The sequence below is a fragment of the Lytechinus pictus genome, chromosome 9 (genome assembly GCF_037042905.1).
Source record: "Lytechinus pictus isolate F3 Inbred chromosome 9, Lp3.0, whole genome shotgun sequence".
NCBI lineage: Eukaryota > Metazoa > Echinodermata > Echinoidea > Temnopleuroida > Toxopneustidae > Lytechinus > Lytechinus pictus.
In genome coordinates this window covers 11,031,128-11,050,034 of record NC_087253.1, presented here as the reverse complement: position 1 = coordinate 11,050,034, position 18,907 = coordinate 11,031,128, and the positions used below count along the sequence as shown (strand labels likewise).

Sequence of the window (18,907 nt, the reverse complement as noted above, 5' to 3'; positions counted from 1 at the left end):
ACTGTGGGAAAATAATTTCATTAATTTAATGGGAACCCCTAAATGTTACCTAAAAGACATATATATTTGACAGAGGCCTGGGAACAATCATTTTAGAAAAGGTCGCCGCTGCTTGTTTAGAAAAAAAAGAACATATAAGGTTACTGCGAAAATGAACTTGGGTCAGAAATAACACGCAAAAAAGAGGGGGTCACCCAAAGACGAAGGTAAATTTGTTCAAATATAGCATACCAATCTGATTTCCAGGGTTGCTGCCTATAGCTCTAAATCTCTAATTATATAGCAGGCTTCGCCAAATTTCTTGTGCTTTTCTCCGGGCCCAAAGCCATGATGTCATGAGAAGCATTGAGATTCCCTATGTTTTATACCCCCCCCCCCCAAATGTTTTTTTTTTTTTTATTTTTTTTTTTTTATTTTTTTAGAGTAATGAATTTTTTTGTTCTGAATCACTTCCTGACAAATATCATGAATATATTTTCATGCAAGCTTTGATTAATGAAATCCACAGTTCTGGACTAGTTTTGCCACATTTTAATTCCTGCTTATTTAGCGTACTATAGCTTTCCAATTCTATCATTTCATTCAGATAGTTAGGCATGTGTAACGACTTTTCTGACATAGCAATTTTGGCCCATTAAGAGGCAAACAAAGAAATCACGGAATAAACAAGTGATGGATAGTCGCATGTTTCCATTGGTTTGAGCACTGAATAATGGTAGGTGCCAATTTCCTATGCAAATTGAAAAAAGGGTCGAATTTATAATCTGGAAATAGAGGTCCCGCTAATCCTTCTTTTCTACATCGGCCTACAAACCTTAGGACTGTATGAGGCGCCGATTGTACCAATATTATATAGAACAATTATTTGTTATATAATCATTATTTATTAAATAATAACTATTATTTATATATAATTTACATTTTATTTGTAAATGATTACTATTATATAAAATAACATTTCTAATTATTTATATATAATTCCAAGTAATACTTCATTATTTGTAAATAATAATAGTTCGACATTCCATTATTTATAAATAGGCCCTAATGATTATTTGTTTTTCATTATTTATAAATAATGATTATTTGATTTTCATTATTTATAAATAATGATTATTTATAAATAATGGGATATTGAAAACAAAATTATTATTTATAAATAATGAAGTAGATATTTCATTATTTAACAAATAATCTTTATTTATAAATAATGGAAAACTCGAACATTAAATAATGATTATTTATAAATAATGAAAATGATGGCACACTCGAAAAAATTATTTATAAATAATGAAGTAGACGTTTTCATTATTTAACAAATAATCATTATTTATAAATAATGGGAAACTCAACAAATTATTTATAAATAAAGAAATGTGCACTGGCATTGTTAATAAATAATTATTATTTATAAATAATAGAAAACTTATTTATAAATAATGGAAAAACGAATTGCAATTATTTATAAATAATGAAGTATGTAGTGTCATTATTTATAAATAATGAAAAACGAAAATCATTATTTATAAATAATAAAAGACAAATAATCATTACTTATAAATAATGAAAAACAAATAATCATTATTTATAAATAATGAAAAACAAATAATCATTATTTATAAATAATGAAAAACAAATAATCATTTATAAATAATGAAAAACAAATAATCATTATTTATAAATAATGAAAATCAAATAATCATTATTTATAAATAATGAAAAACAAATAATCATTATTTATAAATAATGGAATGTCGAACTATTATCATTTACAAATAATGAAGTATTACTTGGAATTATATATAAATAATTAGAAATGTTATTTTATATAATAGTAATTATTTACAAATAAAATGTAAATTATATATAAATAATAGTTATTATTTAATAAATAATGATTATATAACAAATAATTGTTCTATATAATATTGGTACAATCGGCGCCTCATACGGATGTTTCCTTATGACCGTGCCTGCATTACTGTCGACGAATTGCCAATGGGCTTGTCTCTCATAAAGTTCAAAACGGTTTAATTCAGGTAAAACAAATCCTACCTGTCACCCATTTAACTCACCTGGGTCGAATGCAGCACAATGCGGACAAATTTCTTGCTGAATGGAATTGATATAACGTCCGGAGTAGGATTCGAACCCGATCCTCTGATTATATTTTGTTTGTAAACCCGTCGTTATAGACTGGTTGTCCGAGTGTGAATAGCTATCTAGTCCGGGTTATCATTGAGCAAGTTGCCACTTGGATAAGGAGAAATTTTCATGTGGTGCAACTAGATAAAGTTTTACTTAAAGAATATATGAGGTACAGTCTTCGTGAGGGCGCTTTATTCGAAATGGCCGACTGATTTTCAGACAATGTGAATTTTATTAAATACATTTTCACATGAATATTCGATTGCCACAAAATTAGTGTCATTTGAAAGATGATAAATTTCCTACACCTTAAAACTATTTACGAGGGATGAAAAGGTCATGTGGTTGACAATTTAAGTAGAAATCTGCATTTTTGATTTTTTTTCTCTAAAATTGAAAGAAAAAAAAAATGATTTCGAAGCCAAGAAAAAAAGCAATTGCCTCGGAGCGTTCCAGAAAGCTTTAGATAGACAATAATCATCTGGACGAAATTCCAAGTGGGTATCATTTTTTAGCAAAACTTTGATGTCTCAATCTTGAACACTTATATGAATATGCATATATATACGCTTTTTAACCACTTGGAGCGTAAGAGTCGGCTTTTCTATATCAGCTACCAGTGGCGTAGACAGGTTCGTACACCTGGGGGGGATGACTGGGCTGCCAACGCTAGTGAGGGCGCGAAGCGCCCGAGTGAGGGAGCGAAGCGACCGAGCGGGGGGAGGGTGTGGGAGGGGCCGGGTGTTCCCCCTCCCACGGTAGGGAGCTTTTGCAATTTTGAACTTGAAATCTTGCAATCTGATGCATACTTAATGAGGTAAAATAACACACACAAGCGCGCACGCACACACACACATACTCACACACACACACACACACCCTCACACACGGGTGCGCGCACCACACACATACTACGCCTTGAATGGACAGACATACATCGACAAGATCTACACACCGTGGCATACGAATACAGAATGGACTGACACATAGTATTGCATATTGAACCACACTACGTATTTATTTATCTCTGTGAATTTTGCTGTTACACCTCTTCAGAAAAAAAAACCAATGTCAACTGTGTACACGCAGGTATAGTCTTTGTTGTCTTGATATGGGTATGTGGTTATGAATGAAAACAGCCTCTGTGGCCATTTGTGAATAGAACACATAAACAACAAACAAATAACAATATGTCTGTTCATTATAAAGCATAATGAATACGTACATACTATGCTTTTTTTTACCTCAAAGAAACAGGCATAGTATCCATAGATGGATATTGGCTGGCGGCTCATTAACATACAGATACAAAAAACATAAACAGTATCACTATGATCCATGGAGTAACAATACTGCTTTGTAAGTTTGTGAAGAAATCGGAACCATAACGGCATTGCATCGTTTCAAATTAGGGCATTATTTACTTCTATTTGATCTCAGTCTTATAATAGTAATAATAATAATAATAATAATAATAATAATAATAATAATACAAATAAAAAATAAAAAATAATACTAATACAAATAATAATGCTAATTGGTTCCTTTTATCTCGCATTTCAAGACAGGGTAAATTCACACTGCGCTTTACATGAAACCAACTTCTTTAAACATTTCAAACTTATGTCTTCATGCATCAATCAACATACTTTAAATGAATACAAAACAAAGTGCATCTTAAATAAAACAAAAATAAATAAATAGTTAACAATACAGAAAAGATGTAGCTGCTGCAAGCTTAACAACAAACTAATGTATACCAGTCAGTCCTGATGTCAGTATTAGTGTAACAATAGTCATATAGTGGGAGCATGAAGTTGAACAATTCATGATTATACATAATTATATATGTTATAAAGATAGTAGTATGGTACTCTCTGTCACGAATTATTATGTATACTGTTGTATCACATTCATTTTCTATTCTGTTTTAGATTGCGCTGATGCATTTTGTACACAATGTATAATGCCTATAACACGTGGTTTGCCCCATTTGAACACGCAAAACTCGTGGTTATCTTTTGGTTTCCACACCACGAGATTGCGCGCACTGCAAAATATGCGCGATTAATCTTGTGGTTATCTTGTGGTTTCCAAACCACAAGATAACCACAAAATACTTGTAAGATTTTCTTTTTTTTTACCGTCTGAATTGGCTTTCACCGTGTGAATGCGGCTAATAACAATAAACACAATTACAATAATGATGAGGATTATTATCATCATCATCATAATTATTATTATTATTAATATTATAATTGTTATCATTATTATTATTACTATTATTATCATCATTATGACTTATTAAGTAACCAAATATCATTCCCCAAAACCTGGGGGGGATGATTGTACATGCCATCCCCCCACCTTGTGAGGTGGGGGGGATGCATCCCCCTCATCCCCCCGTTGTCTACGCCCCTGTCAGCTACATATAAAAGAAAGCTGGCCTCAATGCGGCTCTAAAATGGCAAATTTTCCAAGAAATTTGCAAAATACGAAAAAGAGGTTACGTGACTTTGGCAGCCCCCTGAGGGGGTATGTTTCGCTGTGCCCTCTCTTCTGTTTATAGAGATAAGCCTACTCTTTTGTCTCTAAGTAATTTAAAGAAAATAATATATATTTTTCTTCATAGCCGAACCACCAGTTTGCCACATTGGGGGCTTCAAAAAAACACGATATTTTAATAGTCAAGGATGGGGTACTTTCGACAGGCTCTTGTGGGAAAACGCTTTAAGGGGCTATATTTCAAAATACAGGTGGAGCGTGTCCCACAAAAAAAATGCTAATTGCACTCCAAATGAGTACAATATGAAAATTATCTAATTATATTGTATATGATTTTATTATCGTAAACTAGCATTTATACAACTTTTACAATTTATACAACTTTGCGATATGGTTCATTGAACACGGAGATATGAGCCATAAGCTTCTGTCTGCACACTCTTAAAATGTAGGCCAACATACTGTCCACACAGCAATTGGTTTTAAAAATATATATCCAACTCTGGGTAGTTTTCAACCGATACTGTGTAGTTTTCACCCAAAGCACACATGATTGGTTTAAAACTATAAAGTTTTAACCAATTGCTGTCATGGCTGTGTGGACAGTATGTTGCCCAACATTTTTAAGAGTGTACTCATCAGAAGACCTCTCATTCCAAATTTTCTATTAAAATGTAGTTTAACTAAAATGATTTGTTATCTTTTTAAGTGGTGCAAATTATACATGGATATATTCACGTTCAGCCACTGGGGATAAATATGCAAGAATCCATTCTTCAGAGGGGATAGATGATAGGTCATCCCAAGATGACCCAGATAATATCCTATAAACAAAAATAAATCATTGCATTAATAATAATAATAATATTCAGCATTTATCATAGCGCTTAACACATCGAAACGACGTCTCTAAGCGCTTTACAGATATATTATTACCCCGGTCATCGGATCCTTGCATGCCCGCATACACTCCCTGGGGAGCATTCCAACAAGAGCTCCAAGACTCAATTGCTAGGCATACTACATACAATGTATGCACCCTGTCCACTCCATGGGGAGCATTCCAACAAGAGTTCCAACAAGAGTTCCAAGACTCAATTGCTAGGCATGCTACATAGGCTTTCGCATCCTACCGGGTACCCATTTAACACCTGGGTGGAGAGTGGCAAATTGTGGATTGACGCCTTGCCAAAGGACAATAGGCCATGGCGGGATTCGAACACACGACCCTCTGATTACAAGGCGAGAGTCAGAACCGCTACACCACGTCGCTTCCACGCCCGTGGTTGAACATGAATTATTATTATTTGCACCACTTGACATGCTTGAATAGATGACAAATCTTGTTAGCTGATCGAACCTGTGTACGCATACTACTTAATACAAACTTAGGATAGAGAGGTTTCCTGATGTACAGTGAAAGGAAAAATGCTCATATCTTTTTAATTCTTGGACCATATCCATATTACATAAAATTTCATCCGGTTGTAGAAAATGAATTGTAGTTTACGAGTGTAAAGATATCATCAATATAATGTTGTAATTTTAATATTATACCCATCTAGAGTGCCGTTAGCATTTCTTGCAGGACACGATGTTTATCGAAGTCATTGCAATCATGTTCATCGTCTTCATCTGTATCATCATCCCTATATATCATCATAACTATATTATCATCGTCATCATAACTACCAACATCATCATCATCATCATAACTACCATCATCACTATCATCATCATCATAACTATCATCATCATCATCATCAGCATCATTATCATCATCATCATCATCACGATACCATCATCATCAACATAATTATCATCATCATCATAACTATCATTATCATCATCATCATAACTATCATTATCATCATCATCATCACTATATCATCATCATCATCATCATCATAACTACCATCATCACTATCATCATCATCATCATTATCATCATCATCACGATACCATCATCATCAACATAATTATCGTCATCATCATAACTATCATTATCATCATCATCATCATCACTATATCATCATCATCATCATCACTATCATCATCATCATCATCATCATCATAACTATCATCATCATCATATCATCATCATCCATCGATCTCCTTTTATCATTCATCGTCTCTACTACCCATCTAGAGTGCTATTATCATTTTTGCAAGACACGTCTGTCATGTTTGTCGAAGTCATTGCAATCATGTTCATCGTCTTTATCTGCATCATCATCATCACCACCACCACCATCATCATCACCACTATACCACCACCACCACCACCACCATCATCATCAACATCATCATCATCATCATTATCATCATCATCATCCTCGTCGTCGTCATCGATCATCATCATCATCATCATATCATCATCATTATCATCATAACAATAATAATCATAATAATAATAATAATAACAATAATATTAAAAATGATAATAAAGATAATAATAATAATGATAATAATGGTAATGATGCCGATGATCATAATAATAATAATGATAATAATACATATGATTTATATAGCATCTTTTCCATTTTGATTAAATGCTCAAGGTGCTTAGAAGAGAGCAAAACATCAAAGTAAAGAGAACTAAAAGAATTACAAGCAAGGGTAAATTACAAATGAGGAAAAATGTCTGTCTTCAAACCTAGTACCTGCTGGTGAACAAATGCAATTTTAGGTTGCCCTTAATAAATGATGTTGCGGAGTTTGAGTTCCACAGGGCTGGTCCGGCATGAGCAAAGGCTCGATCGCCCCAGCAATTTTGTAGATAGTGGAATATGAAAGAGACTAGATTGGGATGATCGCAGTGTGCGTGCAGGTTGATAGTGGTGTATAAGAGACTTGTTGTATTCGGGTGCGGATCCATTGATGATATGATAAACCAAAAGTAGAATTTTGAAAACTATGCGATCCTTTATGGGCAACCAATGGAGGTCTTTAAGAACAGGAGTGATGTGATCGTGTTTATTTGACAGAGAAACAATGCGAGCTGCTGAATTCTGAATAAATAAATAATTAATCAATGAATAAATAAATAGATAAATAAATAAACAAATAGATAGATAAATAGATGAATAAATAAATAAACAAATGATAATGACGATATTAATAAATTGGAATTGTATCGTGCCAAATCCTGTGAGGCGATTAAGGAGCATTATACATCGAGCCTAATCATTAAAGGGGTACTCCAGGCTGAAAATGATTTAATTTAAAAAGATAAGATACATTCAGACACACATTACATTGAAATTTCGATCAAAATTGCACAAGGAATAACACATTTATACATTTCAAAATTTTGCTTTATTTCGATGAAACAGTTCTAGGCATGTCTCTCGCGAATATGCACTACCTGATGAGTGAGCCGATTCGTTGGTATGTAATTTTATGAAATATTGTTTATTCGAATTTTGTCCTCCAAGCAGGGGCAACCATAACGGGTCGTGTGGTCCAGTGGTTAGAGCATTGGACTCATAATCGCAAGGTTGTGAGTTCGAATCCCAACTCTGCCATTGTCTCCACTTTGATAAAAAGGCCCAAGAGTGATATCTGTCGTCTATTACGTCAGCCACTATGACTGATTAACCTAGACGTAAAATGTTTCCAAGGTAATTGGTTATATACCAGCTTGGCGTTTACCAGCAAAAAAATGTTGTCCTGCCGAGTCCCTACGGGAGTTACCACAAACAGAAAAACAGAAAAAACGGAACATATTTAGTGGGGGTGTGCAAAGACCAAAAAAAGGGGCCTAACATTTCAAAACAAACATTTGGATGCCAATAATGATCTTTTAACATCAAAATACGTTCTGCCTGAAGTAGTGTGTCCTGTGGTAATACATTACACTATCCGCGAGAGAGGGCCGCAACCGAGTGCTTTGGAAAATGGAGTGGTTTTTTTTTAAACGTCATATATTTTGGGCATTCTAAAATATACTTAACATTTTAAGAACATTTTAATACCTGAACAAAAGTATCTAAAGGCCTAAATGAAATATATGCAGACCGCGAAGCGCGAGCTCCAATTTTCTTATATTTCATGTATTTGGACCTAGAAATAAACATTCTGATTATGTTTTGTAATCATGTACAAGATGCATGCGCATTTAACTAAACGATTCACACAGGCACACGCTAAACTGTATACTGACCTGAAAGGGACCTGTACTTATGATGACTGCTTGCAGTGGCTCATGAATATGATACGTATCTCACCAATATTTTATTTCTATATATATTTCTAGAAATAAAAATGACCTAAAAGTGTTTATATTTTCCAATTATTCACATCTCTTACTTCATTTAGTTTTCTCCCTCCTCTCATATCATCTTCCCCCCTCCTCTCCCCCATAGGTGGCGGAAGCGGGGGGACGTGTCCCCCCCCCCTAAATTTTAGGTGGGGGGACGATCCCCCCCCAAAAAAAAATTGTTGATAACCTTTTTTTTTTTTTTTTTTTTGCTTGTCAATTTTTTTTCCTGCGTCCCCCCTAAAACTTGTGGTTGATAACCTTTTTTAAATTTTTTTTGCTTGTCAAAATTTTTTTGTGGTCCCCCCTAAAATTTGTGGCTTCCGCCGCCAATGCTCCCCCCCCCCTTATATGCATATGGCCATGTTATCATGGAAAGGGTGTGGTTGTTGTTGTTGAATATGATGGCGCTCTTCAATATCTCCAGATTATATGCTCCAGTCGCCTTCGTCAGTAGGACGTCGTCGACAAAGGAACGTCCAGTGTGACGTCAAACCATAGTGATGAATATATTTATATTTATTATGCACCTATCATGGGAAGGAGTGATTTTTGCCATACTGGGGGCGCTGTAAGGTGACCCTTTTTAGACCATAATGCGCCTCTTTGTTGTGAAAGTATTTTCTTTATCCTTCATTAACGCTCACCGAGAGAGGCAAACTTAAACAGAATATTACAATTACAAAAACAAAAGAAAATCACCATCACTAACGAAAGTGCATATTTTTCAAAACGGGTTTATCAGCTTTGGTATAAATTAGACAGAATGATCAAATTAACTTGACATTAAAAAATACCATCATTTGTCTTTAAGTGATAAGGGGGTGAAAGGGCACGAGGAAGAGGCCGTCTGCTTTTGCTACCCCGTGGGTGCATTTAGATATCCAATGCCTTTTTAAAGCATTTAGGCTTAAAAATGTTGCTTGAATATAATTTTCAATGATGTCTTTTCTGTATTGTAAAGAATCAAGTCATCAGGGAAGAAAATGCGCAGATAAAAAAGTTTTAGATCTTCTTCACAATGGGTATTCATTTGAAAAAGGGCATTTTTAATATTAAAAAGGATACTTTTGTCCAACCAGAAAGTTTTTTTTAGGGGGCAGGCCCTGCCCTTTTTCCACCGCTTCTGACTCCAGGAGTGTAGAAATGGGTTTGACTATTGGTTTATTGTGTGAGTTAATAAATGCTGAACCTTATTTTTTACAAATTACAGATGTGAAAAAATGAAATTCTGAATAACATAAGAAAAGTGAACTTGAAGTCGGACATAACCGTCATCAGCCCATCTAGCATGCCTAGCGCATATCCACCATGGCATGCAAATATTTTCAAACAAAAATATATTGCCGATCTTTAAGTTCATCAACTTCATTATAATTGATCAAATTTGATGAAATTTTCAGCACTTTGGTCTTTGAATATGACTCTATTTATCTATATATAATTATTTTCAGCCTGGAGTACCAATTCAAAGACACAGCTCCAACATCATTCTATGAAACTGAAAACGTTGAATAAAGGAGAATGAAAACTAAGAAAATACCCATTTTCTTTTATTGTCTTTGTCAATTAATGAAATTTATCAAGAACATAGACCCCCATGATTATACCAGAAAATAAGATTTTTCAGCCGTTCTGATGAATTCCCTACCACCAGAAAAAACAAACATATTCAAATGACACTATTAACAAAGATTTCAAAGTGTTGACTGCTAAGATTGCATCAGACCTGTCGGGGATTCATCTGGCGTCTGATAACGAAAATATGTCCAAGGTTTTGATTGGCGGAGAAACACAGACATCTGGATATTATCATGGTAACGGTCTGTTGATGATAAATTGTCTGTCCAAACAACAAATAATCCCCTGATCATCTTAATAATTTAGTATGTATGCATCGTCCTTGAAGGACTTGTTGGTGGCTACACTTCAATCAATACGTAACAAGTACTGAGTGCTGGCCGAACGTGGTTCGATCATCTTGTTGAGGATATATGGTCCATCAGCTTCCAGTATTCCATTCTATTATAATTATGTATAGGCTATGCCATATAACGTATTCTGTAATAACGGTAACAAATACATGAAATTTCTTCTGTGGCCAGCATGTTAAGCAATAATTCTCGAAAATATTGTAAACAATGCAAGAGAGGCCAAGCTCAGAGTGTTATGCAGCAAGCAGATGTACAGAACAAGGGAGGAAAATCCCCCTCCAATTCAAAACCTATTTTCTTCCCGCGTTTCCTTATGAAAATTGCGTCTTCCCATGAAAATCATCCGAAAATAGGATTTGCCATTAAGAAAACTGAACAAAGTAGGCCTTAAGAAGCTTCGCTGTGTACAGGTTAACAGACATGATAATAATGATATTGATTAGTACTGCATTTGGAGTTTTGACAATTGCAAATTAATGGCAGATTAAAGTAGCAGTGGGGGCAACCAAATGGACTCAGTAATATAGTGAGTATATAGAGCCTAACTAGACATTCCTTTGGTTGACGACTGTTCCAATATATGTAATTTATTACTTCTTATTATTATTGATTCGGCAATTCAAAATACATAAACTACAGTAGAATACAAATTACATAAACAATAGGACATAGGTGACATAATACAAAGGACCTGGAATAGAGATGAAGGGGCTGCCTGGGTTTGGGAAAGGTTAACTAAGTTATCATGACCCACAGGTCTTCCTTCCCACACCCCTTTACCTCCATCCAGGTCAGTATAAGAATATGAAAAGAAACATATGAATTAAAAGTATACAACTGAAGCTGGCAACAGTAAATTTGGCGAAACAAATGCACCATGGATCCATCAGCACGGGCATCAGCAATCATTATTTGAATTGATTCATTGCAAAATAAATAATAAAAGAAAAAAAAAATAATACAGTAATTTGACTTGATTATGTACATATCCAAACAGTTTCGAATCTTAATTGACTACTTTATTATTGGAGGACACTCCCAACAGTTTCGAATCTTAATTGACTACTTTAATTTACACGCATTATTATGACTTTAAGGTGTGGCCCATTGTCAACGATCGGATCTTAACAAATTCTAAATCAGATGATCTATTTAGGTTTGAATGGTGGAGTTTATAACGTGGAGAAGGTTTTCGGTTCACCATATGTAATATGAAGAAGCCGCGGGGAACTGGAAATACAGGCAGAAAGATTGAAATGGAAAGGCGAGATAGGATGAAAAGAGGAAATTAGAAGTATTCTTTTCTTGAAAGTGAGTGATTAAGTCCTGAAAAGGACTGTAAACCAGATGAAATGAGCTGAATATGGCTTGAGTAGCGATGGTTTGAGTAGTAGCAATTCTAAATCGTACACACTGCACATGTGAGTTCGCGATCGTCCATATAGGGATCACACGGAAGCCCAGTTGCTGCCCCACACATAGCGGTTACCGTGTAGAAGAGAGCCCCGTTTTGGTCTCCGGTTGTACCAGGTGCGCCTTCCATGTCACGATCAAAACAGACAAACTCGGAACGTTTGTGGTTTTGATAGGCCGACATGAGGTAACCACTGTACTCCAGGCGCCATTGGTCAGAAGGGCACTTGTTACGCGCAGGGATCATCAGTTTGGTAGATCGCCCAGAGGGCGCCCTACAGATGGCACATTTTGGAGCGGTATCGTGGAGAGCACGCAGACGATTTATGGAGGTTTCTGTCTCATATTCGGCCGAGTACAGCAGACCACGAAGGGCACCAGTACCACACTGATATTCGTCATAAATAGGATCAGTTGGCATACAGAGATAGTTAGCACCGCCTCCCCCATGGGTCCAGCGAGCTCCTGCAGCAGTACCTATATGGATTACACACAAGCAAATGTCAATAAATTATGCAAGATAATTAGCCAAATTAGAGCCAACCTTTAGGGGAGCGTTTCATCAACATTTGTTTGAGAAGTTGTCGACATCTTTCCTAGATTTTGATTGGCTGAGAGGCACTCTTACTAACTGTCGGATAAAACAGGATTTGTCGGATGAAACGTCCGGTCCGCCCACTTTCATTTTTTTTAAACAAGTGCACACCAAGTTACCAATAATGCATATAGCATTTCTATTTATTTGAAAGCAGGATAAAAGAGCATTGTAAATTAAATGCCTTGCTCACGGGCATAGGTGCCGCGGCCTTAAGGGGCTTTAATTCACACCGAAGGTTGCGTAGAGTTACGTAGAGTTGCGTAGGGAGTACGCGAAAATTCGCTGCATACTCATCGGCGTAGTCCCTGCGTAGGGGAGCATAGTGTCGCGTAGAGTTGCGTAACTTGTCTACGTAGCGTTGCGTACGGTTGCATATGGCATCTTTGCGGAAACAAAATACAGTAGGCTATCATTCCCTGCTTTATAAACTTCTCAAGCAACTCTTTGCTGCTCTTTGCTTTTTCTCCTGTAAGCAGGAGCACAACAAGCTTTAAGATTTTGAAGTAATTCATTCTCGAGGTTCTTGCTTCATAGAATTATTCATTTGAAATATACTGTTGTCTGGTTCATGTCGTTTACTCTGCCTTTTATTATTGTTAGAGAGTCAAAAGGGGCCTAAGCTTTCGATCCTAGCAGAATCTTCTTCGGAGCCTCCGACGAAGATTCTGCTAGGATCGAAAGCTTAGGCCCCTTTTGACTCTCTAATTTATTCCATTGGCTCTCTTTTATTTGATAAGCAGTTATCAGCAGCTTCTTTCTGCCATTTCATTATTGATATAATCATTTTATTCCCGTTTTTCAAATAATTTCAATTACGTGTATATGTTTTAATTTTCTTTGATCTGTTTTATTTCTAAACATAGGAGATTTATTTATATATGAAGAGTTTAGTTGCAAAAGGGGTCAAGTTTGGACCATTCCGAGAAAAACCATGTTTTTTATTTTCACTTATTGCAATATTCTTATGAGAAACTAAATTGTCATCATGATGTACTACCCTATAATGTGAACATATATATCTGGGTATAAAAGAAATCTACATGTCTTCAATTTTTTTTTATCTTTTTAAAAATTATCATCGTGGACCTAACCCCTTTTGCAAGTAAACTGAAATGAATCCAATCTCTTTTGATTAAAATAGTGATTTTTCTTCGCCACTTTCATTCACGTTTTCATTTGAATTTCAAATTTTCTTTGGTATCATCAGAGTGACTAAAAATTTACAGGTAAGAAGACAGAAAACGATAAAATTTATGAAAAATTGACCTATATATAACCCCTTTTGACATATGAGTTCTTCAGAAGAGTTTAGTTGCAAAAGGGGTTAGGTCCACTCCAAGAAAATCATTGTTTTATTTCTCCCATATTGCAATATTCTTATGCGAAACTGAATTTTCACAATACTCTACCATGAGAACATAGAATTGGGTATAAAAGACATCTAACTGTCTTCATATTTTTTAAGATATTCTTTTCCGAAAAAAATCTGTGTGGACCAAACCCCTTTTGCAACTAAACTGAAATGGACCTAACCCCTTTTGAAAAAAAAAGTGATTTTTCTTTGCCATTTTAGTTCACTTTTTACTAGGAATTTCAACTTTTCTTTGGTATCATCTTATAGAGCTACTACACATTTATACATTGAGTAATACAATTATTAATGTTGATCCTGTAATGTCAAATATACCCAAGTCCTCCCCAGACATAGATTGATCTAAATAAAATACAGAAAACACAAACAATACAAGCATAATGCTGAATATTACATCAAAATCGGATGTAAACATGGTAAAATAAGTAAGTTATGACCTTTCAAAATTTCGCTTAATTTATGTTTCATAACAGTCGATATGCACAATTCAGTGATATGCAAATGAGCGAATCAATGATTCCACTTACTCAATTTTACTTTTGTTCTTGTTTCAATTATGAAATATTTCAATTTGACAGATTTGACAGAGGGAACCTTTTGATGGACCCACAAAATACTTTAGGGAGGATGTTGTTTGACATGACAGTAAGTAGAAAATTAAAATATTTCATATTTCATATAATGAAATGTAAACGAAATAGTGAGTTGGGGTGTCATCTGTCAGCTCATTTGCATGTCGATTTCCATTACTGGGGTTGATTTATATAGTTCCTAAGAAAGAGTGCAGTCATTTTTAGAATCATATGCTTTATTAATAAACACCCACCAGCTAGGACAAGCATATAACTGTTTTTTTCTTAATTGAGCGAAATTATAATTAAAAATATCATAACTTTGTTATTTTACATCCAATTTGGACGAAATGGTCAGCGTTATATATGTTTATTCAGTTTTTGTATTCAAACCTTCTTTCTGTTGGGGTGGACTTGCCCTTACTATTCTATTCATTCTGTTTCACCATATGAGACGGGCCTGATGAAGGCCAACGGCTGCATAACATGGCCGGATTCTCGCACCAATAAAATGCAACAAAGGATCGTGAGCTACAAGTCAATGTTTTTTTTTTCTTGTTCAATGTTTTGAGCATTATCAATTATCATTATAATTATCAGGGGTTATTGTACACTTTCATAAGCATTGTTTTTACAATGAACAATCATTCGCCTCCTATTTATAGCCAATGCCATACCAGCCCCTTTGATTATGTCGACTCACCAATACTTTTCTGCCCCCCCCCCCCAATCCTAGCCCATTAATCATTGGCGGCGGAAGCCAAAAAATTTAGGGGGGTCCACCTGAAATTTTGGGATGGACACATGGAAAAATTTTGACAAGCCAAAAAAAAAGGTTATCAACCAAAATTTTAGGGGGGACGGTCCCCCCATCTCAAATAAAGGGGGACAGGACCCTTCCCTCCGACCCCGCCCCCGCTTACGCCGCCTATGCCATTAATGCATGAAGTTCCTTGAATACTTCGTATGTAAGTATACAGGGTTAACAGCATATCGATCAATGAAATTAAATGAAGGAAAATAAATACAACAATATTGAAAAACAAAATGTTTCTTACCAGCATAAACGAGTTCTGATCCATTAACGCAAACATCTTTTCCCCATCGTATGTACACAACGCCACTACCATGACTACTTTTGACTGTATTATAAGAAATGTGAGGGGGGTATGAATGAAGGATTTCATTAGTTCACTTTTATTTCATCATTCCTGCCAATGGCCCGGGGGATCTATTATCTTTGAAATTTCTTTCCGCCAATGAGCTTACGGGTGGTTGAATTTCAAAGCTCCTCTAGATTTACTCATGAAACACAATGGATAAACATAACGACAAAAGAGCATGAATAGTGTGTCTATCTTCCTCGCTCTCTCCGCTGGAAATGAAATATCTTGGATCCTCTATAACGAGGTATTTGAAACTGGGAGTATAAAACCGCAGTTTAGATCTGAGCAGCACGGTCATCTCCCAAACGAGGGTTTGGCGCAATGCGAATTAAAGACAAATATAATAGAATGGCTTAACGTGGACCATGGTATATGCCAAATTAATTCAATTAAAACAACATTTTAAAAAATCTGACATAATCGCTTTACCATATTTTTACAATGCAAACAACCCCGTGGTGTTGATTTTTATCGTAATTATCTCGAGTATAAGATAAGATGTGCACTCTGTCCATAATATATGTACCTGATGGTTGGACACTGCATGAAGCGTCCCTCCCATCACGGCCATCTCTTCCAGGCAGGCCGACATCTCCGGGTGGACCAGAGGGACCGGGAACTCCTTTCGGGCAGAGCGAACACGGACCTATATCATTGTCGAAAATAACCATGTAATAATGAAGATCAATTTTACATGTAAACATAATTCGATTTTAGATATGATTATCAACAAGCTCTTACTGAAACGTCATAACGGAAATATTATCTGTTCAAAGAGGAGTCGAACAAACATAAATTGCAAGTTAAAGGGATAGTCCGGGATGAAAATATTTATATCTAAATAAATAGATTAAAATTCACAAAGCAAAATGCTGAAGATGTCATCAAAATCGGATAACAAATAACGAAGTTATTGAATTTTAAAGTTTATCAATATTTTGTGAAAAAAGTTATAAGCACATCGTCCGAATATTCTTTTTTTTACTACTCAAGCCACCGGCGCCTTTTCATTGATTATTTTAGAACTGTCGTGTATAGCCCCCCCCCCCCCCCCTCCTTTATGCTATATTAACATAAATGCACTGACTTTCAATCTGTGAGTTAAAAAAAATGAAGTGAAACTGTAAACAAAAATACGAAAGAAATAGTAATGTGTGAAATCAGCGACTATCAATTCGACAAGATTGGAAAGGCCGCCAGTAATGTGCATACCTCGTTTTTATGAACCCCTACATCGCTGAATCCTGAAAATCACTATAAAACTAAGTTTTAACATCCATTCATGACGAAATATATAGTGTAATGCTGTTTTTTTCCTCGATTTTTATTAATAAAATGATCTTACCCGGGTGATCTTACCAGTAAAGGGTACTCTTTTAGATACTATCCGCTTATCTATTATGTCTATCATAGTGTAACTGATCGCGAACATTTTCTATTTTGGTGTATTAGAACTGACAGTTCAGAGTCGTTTCAAACCCAACTTGATTAATGAAATGAAATGAAAAAGACAGTGCAAGAAGCAAAAAATTAGAAAGCTTACCACTGATTGGGCCCTCTGCGTCTATAGAGAGACCAGAAGCAGTAGCAATTATGGTGGCAGAAATCATCAAGTATAACAAATTGGCCATCGTGAACAATGTCATGGACGTCTGATATTCCTGGTGGTATAAAATTGAATTTTTGTTTTTAAGCCTACATAATTTTGTTCTTATTATTTATCTAGGCATTATGAGATAAGTTATCTTGTTTGTAAGATAATAACTTCAGTCTTTCAAAAAAATTAGTTTTGGCAGTCAATCGGGGAGAATGTGGATGCTTTTTTTTTCATTTCTAACAAAATATAAATTATATCAATAACACTATCACAACAAATCAATATCATAAACAAAGTCCAACGTCGAAATCGACTTTAAAACAGACATGACATTTAAAATTGATAGAAGAAATATGTTTAGAGGATGATAATGATTTATGATTTGTGAAAAAGGAGAATCCCACTAGAAAGCAAACCTTGTATATTGTTGGCTCCTAAAATATGATACATTAGAATCATTTATGTAATCCAGTAAAAATGGAAAACATGATTGCCAACAGTAGACATAAAAACATGAAATAAACGTGATATACGAAAATTACGCAACAAACTCGGGAATGAGATCAATTAAGAGAGAGGATGAATGAGAGAGGGGGAGAAGGGGGGTGAGTAATGCAGATGATAAATGAATGTGAATACTGCATATGAATTACAAATCATCATCATGAAAGAAGCGCGAAAAAAAAACAAGTGAACAAAGATTTAAAAAATTATCCCATCCCGTTGGCGAAAGTTGAACCAGCCTCTGGCTAAAATGCGCCGAGAAAAACAAGAGACGCTACCATCACGTTATATAGGAGTGGCCCTGTGAGGCGGGGGTGCCGGTGCTGAAGCACCCCAAAATGAGTATATTGCATATATTATAACGTCTTTGGTTGCACCCCATACGCAGCACCACCGGGAAATTAGATTTAGTTGGTATACTAAAATATAGAAATTTTACCAAAATCTCCTTCGTTGTGAGCGAAATCCCTTTTTTGTGCTTGTCAAATTAGTAATAACCAAACTCCCATTTATTTTGGAGTGTAAACCCTTTTCTTCCTTAGCTTTCTTTTTTGTTATGATTTTTTTTCTCAACAAAATCAATATTATGTTTTAGTGAAACTTTTTTAATAATGATAATAGTTAAAAGAAATAAAAACAAATAAATGAATAAATAAATAAAGATCTTTTTCTTTCTTAAGCCTTTCCTTCCTCTTCTCCTTCTCATCCCCTCCCCCTTTCTCCTACAGAAAAAATAATGCGACTTTGAAAAAGATCAATTTCTTACCCTCTTTCGCCTTTTGTCTCGCACTCTGTCCCTGGTCGACTCGTTTCTTTGAATTCCGATTTGCTATCTGG

General features: G+C 35.2%; 1 protein-coding gene across 1 annotated transcript; it reads right to left on the bottom strand.

Moving 5' to 3' along the window:
• Nucleotides 1-10,455: 10,455 nt before the first annotated feature.
• LOC129267766 (short-chain collagen C4-like) lies at nucleotides 10,456-18,907 on the bottom strand. Its single transcript, XM_064104310.1, has 5 exons — nucleotides 18,837-18,907; nucleotides 17,513-17,630; nucleotides 16,496-16,615; nucleotides 15,862-15,945; nucleotides 10,456-12,738 (listed from the first exon to the last, which is right to left on the bottom strand). Exons 2-5 carry the CDS (start codon nucleotides 17,613-17,615, stop codon nucleotides 12,248-12,250), a joined length of 798 nt encoding a protein of 265 aa, XP_063960380.1. The 5' UTR covers nucleotides 17,616-17,630; nucleotides 18,837-18,907; the 3' UTR covers nucleotides 10,456-12,247.

Bases quoted from the DNA above. Each gene is read 5' to 3' on its own strand.
- LOC129267766 (XM_064104310.1), bottom strand. From the start codon at position 17,615: ATGACATTGTTCACGATGGCCAATTTGTTATACTTGATGATTTCTGCC. The intron at 15,946-16,495 runs GTACATATATTA...CTTATAATACAG, and splicing joins ATGCAGTGTCCAACCATCAG to TCAAAAGTAGTCATGGTAGT. The intron at 12,739-15,861 runs GTAAGAAACATT...TAATCCATATAG, and splicing joins ATCAGAACTCGTTTATGCTG to GTACTGCTGCAGGAGCTCGC.